The sequence below is a fragment of the Priapulus caudatus genome, unplaced genomic scaffold (genome assembly GCF_000485595.1).
Source record: "Priapulus caudatus unplaced genomic scaffold, Priapulus_caudatus-5.0.1 Scaffold260, whole genome shotgun sequence".
In the NCBI taxonomy this organism is placed as follows: domain Eukaryota; kingdom Metazoa; phylum Priapulida; class Priapulimorpha; order Priapulimorphida; family Priapulidae; genus Priapulus; species Priapulus caudatus.
Genome location: NW_014577321.1, coordinates 11,918 through 25,802, shown reverse-complemented (window position 1 = coordinate 25,802; position 13,885 = coordinate 11,918). Strand labels below are relative to the sequence as shown.

Genomic DNA, 13,885 nt, shown 5'->3' with positions numbered 1-13,885 from the left:
TCCTAACTCTAACCCTAACCCGAACCCTAATCCTAACTCTAACCCTAACCCTTGTTTACTTGAGATAACACTAAAAATTAAAAACTGCCGGGCATTTAGGAAATCGAAGACCGTGCCCGGCAGCCGTCAGATATATGCCGGCTGCCGGGCATATAGCCACTCTGTAAATATATAGATATAAAACATGTAAATATAACTATATATTTATGTGTCAGTGTGCGCACAATGGCGGCGTCGTGTGTTTACAGTTGAAACGCTTCAAGTGCCTGTGCCCGGGATCAGATATCTATTCGCCGGTATTGCTATACATGAGGAGTAATTTACAGCCTTATACTTATAGTTATAGTACATCACTACACTCGAGTTAAAGCGTCTACGATACATAAGTTGTTGCCACCCGAGTTGGTCCTTAATTTAAGAGCTGACGTACTGCTATATCGCCCATAGGTGTTTGTAACAAATCTTGCAGATCTGTTTTGTATCATTTCTAGCTTATATTTATATTTCTCTTGGTGTGGGTCCCACACTGATGAGCAGTGATCCAGGCTTGGTAGTACAAGAGGGCGCAAATCCACTTTAGGCACCTTAGGCAGGGGCGGATGCAGGATTTTGTCTAGGGGGGGGTGCAGGTGGGAAAGGGCACTTTGAGATTTTGTTAGGGGCAACTGAAGCGGCGGCTTCGTACGCGAGGACCGCAGGTGCGAAGGAACCGGTGGGGGGTCGGGGGGGCCTCCCCCAGAAATTTTTTAAAAATCAGACTCCTTTTTCATTTTCAGAGCATATGAGGCCAAATTTTTGTACTTCAAGTCTTGTCATAGCAATGAAACAGACAATTCCAGTACAAGGCAAAATCCACAAAGCCACAAAAACCATCAACTTGCTTGAAATTAACTGCCATCAGAGCGACAAAATACTAGTACCCGGTGAAATCAAACTGCGATATGGATTGAACACACTTTTATTACAAAAGAAAATTAAAATCATTACATGTACTAATTTATACGCTTTCCGTTTCATACATTTACTATAAAACTTGAACTTCAACTTGAATTTCAATGACTGATATATTATGTTACTTAAAACATACTCAGTATTATATACTCTTGCAACAGGGGCGTGTACAGGATTTGTACCAGGGAGGGGTCCAGCCGTAACCCAAACTTGGGAGCACGCAAAGGGGGGGGAAATTTTTTGAAATTAGACCCCCTCAGATGCATTTTCTGCGCGAGCAGGTGGGGGGTCCGGACCCCCTGGACCCCCCACGGGGGTACACGCCCCTGTGCCAGTAGTACTTACTTTTACCAAATTTAGACCAAATGAGTGGGCTATTGCCAGAGAGAATATACTAAGTACGTTTTAAGTAAACAAGTGCCGCATAGCGACAGCGCTCATCTAACGTCTACTGCGGTGACTCTGTGGTGGAGTGGTGCATGCATGGGGGTGAACTGGCACTATTCTAATCATAATTATTGCCTGGCAACCTGCAATGCAGATGTGTTAACTCACAGCTGAGCGAAATTCTCGCCTGCCTGAATATACTTGGATTTCAGCAACTCAATGGAGTGAGGTTATCACTCACGAAGGGTGATGCCATCTTTGATTATTGATGACACTTCACGTGCCATCTTGCGGCAACTGCTTTTGCTATTAGAGCCCCCTCCACCCGCCCCCTCTCCCCACTCTCCCCTGACCACCACCACTACGCTCGCGCTCGACGCATATCCATGATAACATGTTAATATAGCGAAGTCATTAAAGTTACACAGCTGTATCTTTATTACTGTACTACCGGTATAGCAAAGCCTAGCTATCATAAATTTTAGATCGGTATTAGTAGTATCCTAGATATATATGCTCTGAGCGTGAACGCGGTGGCGGGAGGGCGCACTTGATTCGGTTGCCAGTGAGTTTACCAGAAGAATACCCGGCTACAGTACACGTCAGTTGAGCGCTGTCGCTCTGCGGCACTTGTTCTTTAATGTTCTGAATGAGTATGTGGTTCTCCATACAGCACTATCTGAATTATTTTGTTTGTCAAATAGGGGTGGAGATGTCACACTACATCAGTCTACACAATCAACAAAAAACCGGTTTCTGGAAGAGCTGGACAAGATTGATGTTAGTTTCATTAATTGAATGGCTAACTGTATAATATAATCTATGCTTATTTGGGAAATTCAATATAATAGGATTAGTAAGTTGCAAACTGTAGTTATATCAACCTATTGTGCCTGTAGATCTGTTATGATAAAGTTCTTTTTTCTTGTGCTATCTTTTGTGGTATAAATAGCTTATAAATAATTGATATTCCTTCAATTATATGATAATTTTTGTAGACTGACTATTTGGAACATACTGGTGTAAAAAAGTTTCGCATAGAAAAGCAAGATGAGAAAGAAGAAGATATGGGTAAGTGGTAATTGTCAAATAGAATTTTTAATTCCACTATTGCAGGATGCAAGCCATGCACATCAATTCTTAATTAGACCAGGGAAAATAAAGAATATGGAAGCTTGTAGCTTCCATACATAGCTATTATACATAGCTTCCAATGTATAATTATACACTGAATACAATGCTAACTTTAATATAAATTGTATAAAACTGCTATAAATACATATCTTTGACATGTATTTGCTGGTACACTAGTTCTGAAATTACATTCTAACAATTGCATTGTTTTGTTACGAATTGCTGGTATTGCAGATGTGGATAGCATCCATGAAGGAGAGGACAATGTTGATCGTGGACAGGTGCTAGGTCCTAGCCTGTACAATCTTGATAGCTGTGTCAAAGTATGGTCAGACTACATGCGAGTCCACTTGCACCCAAAATCAGTGTACACGTTACAGCAGTATGATTACAATAGGTAAGCCGTAGAATACACAAATTAAAGCATCTTCTTGTTCCATTGCATCCCACTCGCTTAATTGTGGTCACCGTGAAATTGACAGCGATTACGGCAAAAAATTTGTAAACCGTGGAGACATATTGATATTCATGTGGATCACAATATATTTTTCTATAACAAGCATAGGAACTTATATTTTGCACACCAGCTGTATGGTGAATTGAGAGGTTTATAGATAAGTGTTTTCGTAATTACTTTGTTTCAATTTTGATGCTATATCAGTAATGTTTTTCCAGTGACATGCAGCGATTCGACATTTTTGGCCTGGGTCAGCAGGTTTACCAAGAGAAAAAAACCCATGATGACATTGAGGACAGGCTGCATTTCTTTGCGGAGGAATGCGATAATCTACATGTATATATTTTTAAATGCTAATTAGTAATATGGTCATGTTCGGTTTGGCTCATTTCAATGAAAGTTTTAATGCTTCATCTTTTTATCGATTGGAGTGAATTTGACATTGTCAGTTGATAATACAATAATATATGTGTTATCCAATTCAATGCACTCAATAGTGTTGATGGCAGTATACATAGCAGTGTGGAGGCATATGTTTCATAGAAACCTTCTTTCTTAGGTTTATTTTTGTTGTGATATTATAGTAGGTTACATATTGTTATTTCTGATCAGGTGACAATTTCAGGGCTTTCAAATACTGGTTGATTACTACAATGGATTTGGAGGCCTGGGTTCAGAGATGACTGAGATGATACAAGATGAATACTCAAAGTGCGTGCTGAGCTTTCCAGTTAGTCCCACCACTTTTGACACACCTGTAAGTGTAATGGCAACATGTGAATTAACCAACATGTTTTCAAAAAATATAGAAAAATTACATTTTTCATTTAGATTTTCAATGTTTATAAGTTGGTAATAGTGTGTACTGTAATCTAAACTATGAAATTACCATCTGTAAGTGTATTTATGTTTAATTAAGTAGTGTGTTCACCATTGCTAAGTTTTGTCGAATTAGCTGGTAATGAAAATCTTTTTGAGAACTCTGAATTAAAAAATTCACAAGTCATCACAACAGCAGAATGTTCCACAACAACACACCTTTTTATTTGCGAGGTTGCATTCATATGCATTTTCTAGCGAACGATCTACTATGACACGTGTCGTACGGTCAACTCGATCCTGAGCTTGGTGAAGCTGGCCAGTCACAGTTCGCTCACAGTTCCGCTCTCTCTGATGTCCGACCTGGTAAAACCTACGGCAGCGCCTCTCTCATTGCCCCACATTAATTACAAGGTATTTACTATTTACTATCTAGAGTTTCACTTGCCTTCATGTTGTTCCGTTAATAAGTGAAGTCCGCATCGTCTATATTCGTTGTGTGCAGTGTAAATTTTGATATTTTGTATCTTTTACAGGCAGAACTGCCGTATCACAGTAGTGCTGTGCTAGCTGCTGCACTAGACACTGTGTCATTACTGTACAGAGTTGACAAAGACCCTGTTCCCATAGGTCAGATCTGTGACACACTTAATGCCCGTGGAAGAAAGGTACCCCATGGTGTAACTTGCAACGCCCAACACTAGGCTTCTTTGCACATTGACGATTAATATCTGGTGTGTTCTGGCACGATACTATTACTTACAGGCCAGGGCAATATATTATAGAAAAGGATTATGAAATCATCTCTTGCATGATATCTTAGTTTCTCTATTTTCTCTTACAGCTGGCAGCACTAGGTATAGCACTACCATTCCCCATGAGAGACAATGCAAGCCTTCTTAAAACACTAACTGGCTTGGGCCGAAATCTGCCATGGACAATGCTCACACCGCAGTGTACCTCCTCCCACGGCCCGGCACAGATGACGACGCTTCGAGGCGTCCCACCACAAGATGGCGGCACTGGTAGTGCTATGCTGAGATCGTACCTCGAGGATGTGTGCCCTCGACAGCTGAGGTGCGAATTCAGTGTGGTTTCTGACAGTGGCATCTGCCATTCTCTGGCACCTGTGTACTAACCGAAACAAGCATGTTATATATTCGAGTGTGTCTTCCGCGACTAGTAGGATTTTCCTCCCCAAGACAATCCTAATGAGCTGGCAGGGGTCATCACAAATTCTTCGTCGATTCCCAACACTATCCATGCTAATTGTATTTTCACATGGTAGATGTCTGATCTGTGCTGATTAAAGCAAGTGCCCAGGTTTACTCAGATTTGTAATTCTGCATCTATCTCGAACAAAAACGTGTAAAATACTGAAGTTAGTCGGTCTAGTACCTATCCGCAACCTTTTTTTTTCATCTGCCCGTTCACATTACCCGTTTAGATACTCTACACAAATTAAGGAGTATGTTGCAGTTGATAGGTGTGCAATCGACTACTAATTTTGGGTTAATTAAAGTTAATTTGGTGGTATAGTACCCGGCGCTCTTTCTCTCTACTCTGTATGTCTTACTGGACATTTTAAATTGCATTGTTGCAGTGGTGGCATGGTGGTAAGTGAACCATGCAAAGTTTCATCGCCTTTTCCCCACATATTTCGACCAGACATCTCCTGTGCAGGTCTTCTCTCGGATCGTGAAAGGCCAATGATGCAGGGTATGTTTCAAAAGTAATCTCAATATATAATAGGCTCTGTCATCATACCTACTGAAATATATGTGTAATACTGCATCAGTATCCTTCATAAATTACAGCTGAGCAGAGATTCAGATAAATACTTATGCAGCAAAGTCTAAATTGAGATTTTTAGGCATTAATGCCTAACGTATAAAAATTCACAACCCGAGTTTGCAGTCATATAAATCACCATTCCAGCAATATATTTCCTTTCAATTGTCTATAACAGTTTAATTTCAATATATTTCATTATGCATACTTATTAGATGATAAAGTTGATATTTTAAACGGCTTCATGTTCAACCCTACATGCTATGTGCTACTATTATTGCTTGCTTGTAGGTGTGAGCAGTGTCCCTGCAATGTCATGCCTCAGCTCTGCATCGGATATAAGCAACATGCTATCAAGTTTGCACGGTGCTGCCAAACGCTACAACATCCACAAGTTTCACAAATTTGTCGAAGCTGGCTTGGATGTGGACGATTTTAAAGAGACCATGGACTGTCTAGAAACACTGATTACGTGTTATGATGACAATTGATACTATTGTGTATCTGTGATTTCTGTTATTCTCTTGTGGGAACTCTTATTCTTCTGTGGGAACAGTTTGTTCTTTTTGAAAATCTAAATTTAAAGCAGTTTTCCCACCCCATTTTTGAAATGGTGAAAATACACAATCTTTACCTACGCCCAACGGAGTTGGAGGAGGTTATGTTTTCGCTCTCGTGTGTTCGCGTTAGACTGGTACTCGCTCCCACCTCGATTCCCCCATCAATTAACTAAGCCGAGAGGTGGGACCGGGTACCAATCTAGTGTTCGTGTGTTCGCGCGATCGATATTAGCGCGTCAGCCAGCGAGCCAGCCAGCGCAGCGAGCCAGCTCGTAACACATATGCACTCCGTCAGTGCACTCTGCCAGCTCGTAACACATACATGTTACATGGGAGCGTGTACATGTCAGTACGCTGGCGTATATCGTGGCTTATTCGTGTGTTTGTGAGTCGTATGGCGTATGTCCTTGGCGGAGGTATGCACTCCGTAGTGCCTCTAGTTTAAATGTGTAATGATAGTTGTAAATAATGTAACAGTTCATCTCCTGCATAATTTATTATAATATTCAAACATCGACATGTGACATGTTTATATTCAAATGGTCTTTATTAATTATACACAATAAGTTAATTGCCAAACTTTCTTAATCAGACAGCAACACTACAATAAATTTCCAGAACCTACTACTAGGTGTCACGTTCTGCATTACTCTATAAACAGTTATATATGGTAAGCAACATGATGAAGTAGCACCTGCCTAGTGATGTACTACACAGTAAGGGGATAGTTAAATTAAGCACCAAGTAGCAGCTAATATTCTGCCAAGTTATATGCTACAATGGGATTTTTTATGCTGTGTTGATTGCTTAGCAGGATGGCTGTTCTTTAGACTTTGTAGCAACGACCACAAGGTTCCTCGGTGAAATCATAGGGTCAAACACTGGCAGTATAGTGCAGTTAATTCCTGCAATAAAGGAATCCACAAGCTATTCACCGTTCAACTACAACAATGATTGAAAAGATTGTTGAATATTACAGGTATTACTTAAAATATTTAGTATGTAAATATTTGGCTATAATTAACAGTTGGGTTGAGCTTAGAGATCATTACCATTCTCATATAGATACAGCATTCTGTCACAGAGAATGACACTTTCCAGGACTGGTGCTAATAAAAGCCTGAGTGCATAAAATGCCACCACTCTCCTCCAGCTGGCAGCACATTCATATTCTGCTAATTCCACATCATCTGCTGTGGCAATACGATTGCAGCCAAGCTTTTTTAAGGCTACCTCTATGTACCTGTAATAAAATCAGGCGGGTAGTTAAGCATGCCGACGTAAATTGCTAAACGGCTAACATTTTGTTGTTATGCAGTTTGCTTAGCCTAACCATATGTGAGATCGTTTTACCCAACAAGGTGTACAACAAGAAACTTAACTTATCCAGCAATTATGAATTCATGAACTGTCATTATGTTCATGTAATTTCTGTCAATATTCTTGGTACTCTATATAATTATAATAGCGTTTACAGCTGTAAATATATCTGTGCCTTGCTGAAATAATATCAATTTTTGTGTGGTATATCGGTGATATATATGTAAGTGAGTGTGCGTTGCCTACGTACTCGGTGAAGCTCATGTTCTCAGCATGGCGGATTGTGCCAATACTAGTGGTCCCGTGCAGCTCAGGTTTATATGCCTTCAGCAGCCACTCGAGTTTTGCTCGGTAGCAGTGCAACTTCAACTTTGGCTCATTAACTGCAATAAGTGACAGCAAAGGGTAAAAAAGAAATTAAAGGAATAGTTTAAAAAGGAAAGTAGTTGGAATCCCAACTACCAACACCAACTACGTGTGCGCGTGCATGTTACATGATGTAGGTATGTTGGAGGGGTGAAATTTTGCTTATATATCTATAAATGTAGCTAGGTATAGTAACTAGAATAGTAGTTTTTAATAATGGCACTAAAATGATGCTCTCATTTGCATTGTAAGTATAAAAAGTTCTATGATTAACCCGCCATATGGCACTGTTGGCAGGAAGGACTTACAGACCATTTTCTTAGAAGGCACACCCTGGAGAAACCTCTCATCCCTGCCCCCTCACTTTAGCCACTGAATGACAGTACGTAGAAGTCATAACAATCCAAATAGCAGAACGCGAATTTATGTCTAATCCTTATGCAATCCATCATATAAAATCAATCAAGTTTCATAATATTTTATTGTATCAAGAACACAAAGTGTGAAATTTCATGAATAAAGTCATTATTCTGGGATTAAATAACCATATTTCACACCAACCACCAATCGCCCTAAATATGCTACCACGGTATTTACCATGGTACAAAGTCATAAAAACAATTGAGTTCAAAATCAGTATATATATATATATATATATATAAATCAATTATATATATATATACACACACACATCAGCTAGGGGTTAATAAAAACAAACTGATGTACCAGACCCCTGGTATACAGGTGAACAAGACTCCTGATATACCAGGGGTGAATAAAGAAAAATGTTGTCTTTATTAACTCCTGATATACATACATACACAGCGGAACCCCGATTTTACGCGCCCCCATTTAACGCGATGAGTCGTTGGACCTCCTTTCTTTGCTCATATAGCCACGTATATATATAATTCCCTGATTTATAGTGTGACTCCGCTTTTTTCACGATGACATGGGCCCCAATTACATACTGTTCACATTTAGTGTACTTTACACATAACATACCCAGTGTTGGCAATTTTCATGTAGCAGCATCCTACTGACACTATGGCCTTGATGTGATCGCTCTTTGTAAATAATTTAAGTATTGTTGGGCCTAGGTCACCACATGTATGAAGTCCAACCAGAACACACCCTTTCTACAAAACACCATGAAATACAACAAAAATTAATTTTAATTTTTGCAAAACAGCTAACTATATTATATCCATATAGATTATATCAGGAGTAGATAATAGAGACTATCTACGGTTACGGTGGGACAATGCAGGGTACGCAGCGACATATCGTCAGAATCGCCCTATTATCTACTCCTGATAATATATAGATGGTGCGAGGCAGCGAGAGAGAGCGAGAGAGAAAGAGAGAGATAGAGACAGCGAGAGATTGTAGGTAAAGCAAATTAAATGGTCTACTAATTGTAACATAGACAATAAATTGCAATATATTAATGGAAAGTACTATATACCTGGTTTCCCACCAATGAGTTAAAGTCTTTAACAGATATATCAGGCTTAATACACTGATTAATGTATTTCACTTGATATTCATCATCAATTTTCTCACGGCCTTCCCTTTCCATTTCTTTCCTAATGCTTTCTTTTACTTCCCTGTCAAAAAATGATATACACATTGTTGATGCGTGTAGTATAAACCCTCACGTATACACGTATAGCTAAGTGGAATTAGGCGCGCGTAGTAATATCACTCGCGAGTACCCAGAAGCCTTTGTAAGTGATGTGACGTCAGGAGTTGAGGAATATAAGTGTTCTTGTAAACAATTGAGTTTCTGTCCTCCCCGCTCGTAAATACTGGTCCTCCGCTCGGGATCCATGTATTAACACACATAACCTCTTAGTTCAAACAAAATATACTAACGCACATGTATATAATTTATTGTACTGTGACATAATTATATTGCAGTGATTAGTTCTTGGCTTGATATACGTTATATAAATAGTGCAAACACCAATTCCTAGCAGGCTCACTTCAACTAGCAATTTCACGCAAGCATATTACAATAAAATATTAAAAACCCCTAGGCATTAAAACAGACCTATCAAATTTCTCTGCTCCATTGGTATAAGAAGAATCTGCCTCAACACTTGTCACACTCAGACCATAACCGAACGCAAGAAGGCGAGACAGATGACCTTGTCCAGATCCCATGTCCAATACACTAGTGGTATGGTTATGTGTACACACTGCTGCAACTACCTGATCAAATAAATGAAAGTGTCAATGACACTGTAGCTCACCACAAAAAAAGGACACAAATGAGTGAGTAAGAAGAAGTCAGTTTTAATTGAGCAACCATTGACGTACATTATAGAAACGATTGCCATCTGTATATCGCAATAATAATTTATAAACAAAAATGAATCACAATTTGTGACCGTAGATGGCGCTATAGCTTGCTGGTAGCGATGGCGTTTGAAATAAATAGGTTATGCTGGGTTCCGACATGATTTGTAAAACTTTACTCTAATATATAGACGTTTTATCGCAGGGTGGAGAGAAATACCAATTTTGCATTAAAGATATTGTCAATGAAATCTTGTAAAACGAACCAACGAGTGTGACACCACAGACTGTTGTGTCTATATAATATGCTATATAATTGCCAAACCCTACCTAATTTGCATAATTTTTTTTTTAATATCAAAACCCTAGCCTTTATTCATGTCACATACCAAAAATGAGCAAAATCCGTTTGAACCTGAACTGACTAATGCAGCAATTACCATTTTTGCCAAAAAATTGCCGGTGCGCTCGAAAAGTACCGCGAACTGGCGTGCTTCAAAATAAGACGTTTATATGGGAGCATAGCAGTAACAACTATACCCAATTTCAAACATGTGGTCAAACGGTTCCTGAGTTATCGTTGACCGTAGCAAAATGTTGACGGGGACGACGGACGGACGTACGACAGACGACGACCCATGCAATAGCTCAGCTTGACGATGTCAAGGTGAGCTAACAAGTGCCGCAGAGCGACAGCGTCACCTGACGGCAGGTGTTCTGATGCTAACTCACTGGCAAACGAATGAAGAGCACCTACCCATCACCGCATTCGCCGCTCCGAGCATATATCTAGGATACTACTAATACAGATCTAAAATCTATGATAGCTAAGGCTTTGCTATACGGTAGTACAGTAATAAAGATACAGCTGTGTAACTTTAATGACTTTGCAATATTAACATGTTATCATGGATATGCGCTTGAGCGCGAGCGTAGTGGTGGGGGAGAGTGGGGGGAAGGGGCGGTGAAGGGGCTCTAATAGCAAAAGCAGTTTCCCGCGAGATGGCGCGTGCAAGTGTCATCAATAATCAAAGATGGCATCACCCTTCGTGCGTGATAACCTCACTCCATTGAGTTGCTGAAATCCAAGTATATTCAGGCAGGCGAGAATTTCGCTCAGCTGTGAGTTAACACACATCTGCATTGCAGGTTGCCAGGCAATAATTATGATTAGAATAGTGCCAGTTCACCCCATGCATGCGTAATGGGCTGCCCCCATGTTTTTGCCTACACACCCGCGAGCATTCAGGGTTCATTACAGTGTGCTATTACAGGGTGCTACTCAGGGTGCTAATACAGACTGCTTTAGAAAATAATAATATTTAAGGAGCGTAAACCTTGTTCAACAAACATTTGCCTTGCAATTGAACTGTGCAACTGTAGCCTCACATCCACAATAGCAAAAGCAGTTCAGTCCTTTGTTAACAGTCAACAAATCCATGTTTAACCTCTCTTGAGGGTCAAAAGTTATCCGACACTTACTCTTCGCATGTCAGCGGAAGTACATTTCATGGTCCTTTCAATAAAGCCATAAAAATGCTAGGTCCCGCTGAAACAAAAAGTTTTTCAATACTCCGTCAGACCATGTCTCAGAAAATGTCTAAAATCTGCCCTGTGCCCCATTGACTTGATCTGTGACGCTCCAATTTCGGCACAGTGATGGCTTTTCCTACCATGATGCTATATATACCACTATCACGAGCCTAGGTGAGCCATTTAGATTTGTTGCCGCATTCTGCATTTCTCCCTATACTTAAGTTAAGAGGGAATGTTCCCCCTTCTTTTACACCTCTTGACCTTTGACCTTTGACCCCAGCTTCGACATCCCAATTCGTTTCGGATTACCCCCCCACGTCCCGACTTTCGAATCCGTACGTCGAGCCGTTTAGATTTGTGCCCAACTGTTGACGGATGGACGCACGATCATGCGATTCTACAAGCTGCATCTGACTATGTCAGATGAGCTAAAAATGACTTGAAGCAATTATGCACGTAAATGGCAACTTCAGATGTACAAATTATAATGTTATATTATTGTGTTATATTATTATTAAATTATAAGATTAAAATAAATTTTTTGTCAGTTTCTTGTACATTTATAAAATATGATATCAAATTATATTTCATAAGAGATAAAAATCATTATATTAGAAAATAAATTACAGGAACTTATTATGTGAAAGACTAGATACATTAAGCATCAGAAAACTACACATATACAAATTACAACTAGTTATTGTTGCGTACCTGCGCTAGCCTGCCAATTTCATGCTGTTTTTTTGGTTTGACATGCTTCCTGTAGCAGTGGCCCAAGTATTTGTGCTGACCAGCTTCTTTAGAGAGTTCGTCAGCAGCACATCTCCATAGGAATGTTGTCGCTTTTTTGAACAAATTATGCTTTTGTTGATCTGTCATGTACAAGTTATAAAGGCAATATATCAAGCAGTTTTTTTTTACTTTGTAATGATTCTACAGAAATAAAACCTTGCACTTGTTTATATATACAGAACATGAATTTTAAAACACACGTGTGTATATCATATGAAAATATTCATGAATGATGTATTTTTCAATAAATTTATCTGTATTTGAATTATATGCATTTAATAATAAAAACAATGTGTGTCTATATAATAGTAAGTAACCTATATTCCAAATTAGCATATAACTATGTGTCTGACTCATAAGTATTTAGTCTTCATCACGAAACTCGTTAATTTACTTAGACAGTTTAAGTTAAATTGGTGTGAATAAACCGTTCTTGGGACACTGATACTTAATTTACACCCTAGCTATTGCTTTTTGAGAACTTCTAAAAGGTACATAAAAAGCTCAATTGAAACGTAAAATTTACGTGATGTTTTGTATATCGTCACCTTACCCTTGATGTTTGTAACTGCAGTCCTTGAATTAGTATCAATACTTGTGCTGCAGATTACATTTGGTTGTCTTTCTATATGTAAGCCAATTGTCTCATCTGACCCCAGTTGTGTTTTTGATGGCTTATCTTTCAGATTTAGATATGCTACATCAAAGCTCTCTGATGGCTTTCGACAGAAGGACATTGCTCGGGTTGCTTCTCTGTAGGCAAGTAAAGAGAGTGGCCATACACCTGGGCTATGTGCAAAAAAGTAAATGGTGTTATTACTTATTAGTTTAAATAAATGTAACATAGCATCGCAGTCAACTTGCCATTGCACTTAATTTGGTGGCCGAGTTATAATGATAGCCGAAATTTCTGTTGCTGTTGCTACTATATTAGTTGCTAATTATATGTGAATTATAGCTTATATATATTATGTCAAAAACATACCACTTTCCAGTTTCCATCCATGTTGCAAGTTCATGGGTTTCTACATTGTCAAGAGCCAATCGCCAGGAGAGGGGAAGCTTGCTCCAAAATTGCTTTACGTAAAACTCCTAAAAACAGTGGTAATGCTGATTATTTTCTTCATATGTATCCTAAAATATATTTTGAAAATGAATCATTCAACAATACTTAAATTAAATTTGGGAATTGTGGATATATGATTGAGCAGTTGAGCAGCAAATAAAATAGAAAGGTCTTAGGTAATTGAACATGATCATGCATCATTCCCATTTTATTCCATTTTAAGTATTATTTTCAGGGGCGGATCCAGAGTGGGGGTCGACGGGGTCCGGACCCCCTCTTTTTACCACAAAAAAAGGGAAAAAAGCATACGCACGCACGCACGCGCGCGCGCACACACACACACACTTCTCTTATATTGTCTCCATAAAAAAATCTTGTTTAGCGCTAGTTTTTCTGGTAAAG

At 39.2% G+C, this 13,885-nt stretch overlaps 2 protein-coding genes across 2 annotated transcripts in view; one reads left to right on the top strand and one right to left on the bottom strand.

The window, feature by feature from the left end:
* The window catches only part of LOC106808218 (protein misato homolog 1-like), an 11,331-nt gene extending 5,079 nt beyond the window's left edge, over window positions 1–6,252 (top strand). Inside the window, exons 5-14 of the mRNA XM_014810832.1 lie at window positions 2,043–2,118; window positions 2,337–2,409; window positions 2,707–2,869; window positions 3,148–3,265; window positions 3,555–3,686; window positions 4,007–4,162; window positions 4,285–4,416; window positions 4,593–4,825; window positions 5,352–5,467; window positions 5,831–6,252. Coding sequence (XP_014666318.1) covers window positions 2,043–2,118; window positions 2,337–2,409; window positions 2,707–2,869; window positions 3,148–3,265; window positions 3,555–3,686; window positions 4,007–4,162; window positions 4,285–4,416; window positions 4,593–4,825; window positions 5,352–5,467; window positions 5,831–6,030 — 1,399 coding nt within the window. The 3' untranslated portion in view covers window positions 6,031–6,252. The remainder of the gene's footprint in view (window positions 1–2,042; window positions 2,119–2,336; window positions 2,410–2,706; window positions 2,870–3,147; window positions 3,266–3,554; window positions 3,687–4,006; window positions 4,163–4,284; window positions 4,417–4,592; window positions 4,826–5,351; window positions 5,468–5,830) is intronic.
* A 328-nt stretch (window positions 6,253–6,580) lies between these two features.
* On the bottom strand, window positions 6,581–13,512 carry LOC106808214 (protein RRNAD1-like). The gene is made up of 9 exons (XM_014810827.1): window positions 13,403–13,512; window positions 12,971–13,206; window positions 12,337–12,497; window positions 9,842–10,002; window positions 9,254–9,395; window positions 8,780–8,924; window positions 7,670–7,829; window positions 7,152–7,342; window positions 6,581–7,004 (listed from the first exon to the last, which is right to left on the bottom strand). Exons 1-9 carry the CDS (start codon window positions 13,417–13,419, stop codon window positions 6,907–6,909), a joined length of 1,311 nt encoding a protein of 436 aa, XP_014666313.1. The 5' UTR covers window positions 13,420–13,512; the 3' UTR covers window positions 6,581–6,906.
* Between the last annotated feature and the right edge of the window lie 373 nt (window positions 13,513–13,885).

What these genes read in the sequence shown, in the direction of transcription:
- LOC106808214 (XM_014810827.1), bottom strand. An exon ending in ACTCATTGGTGGGAAACCAG is followed by an intron (nt 8,925 to 9,253) that starts GTATATAGTACT and finishes GGTGTTTTGTAG; the next exon opens with AAAGGGTGTGTTCTGGTTGG. An exon ending in CAACACTGGGTATGTTATGT is followed by an intron (nt 7,830 to 8,779) that starts GTAAAGTACACT and finishes TTTAATTTCTTT; the next exon opens with TTTACCCTTTGCTGTCACTT.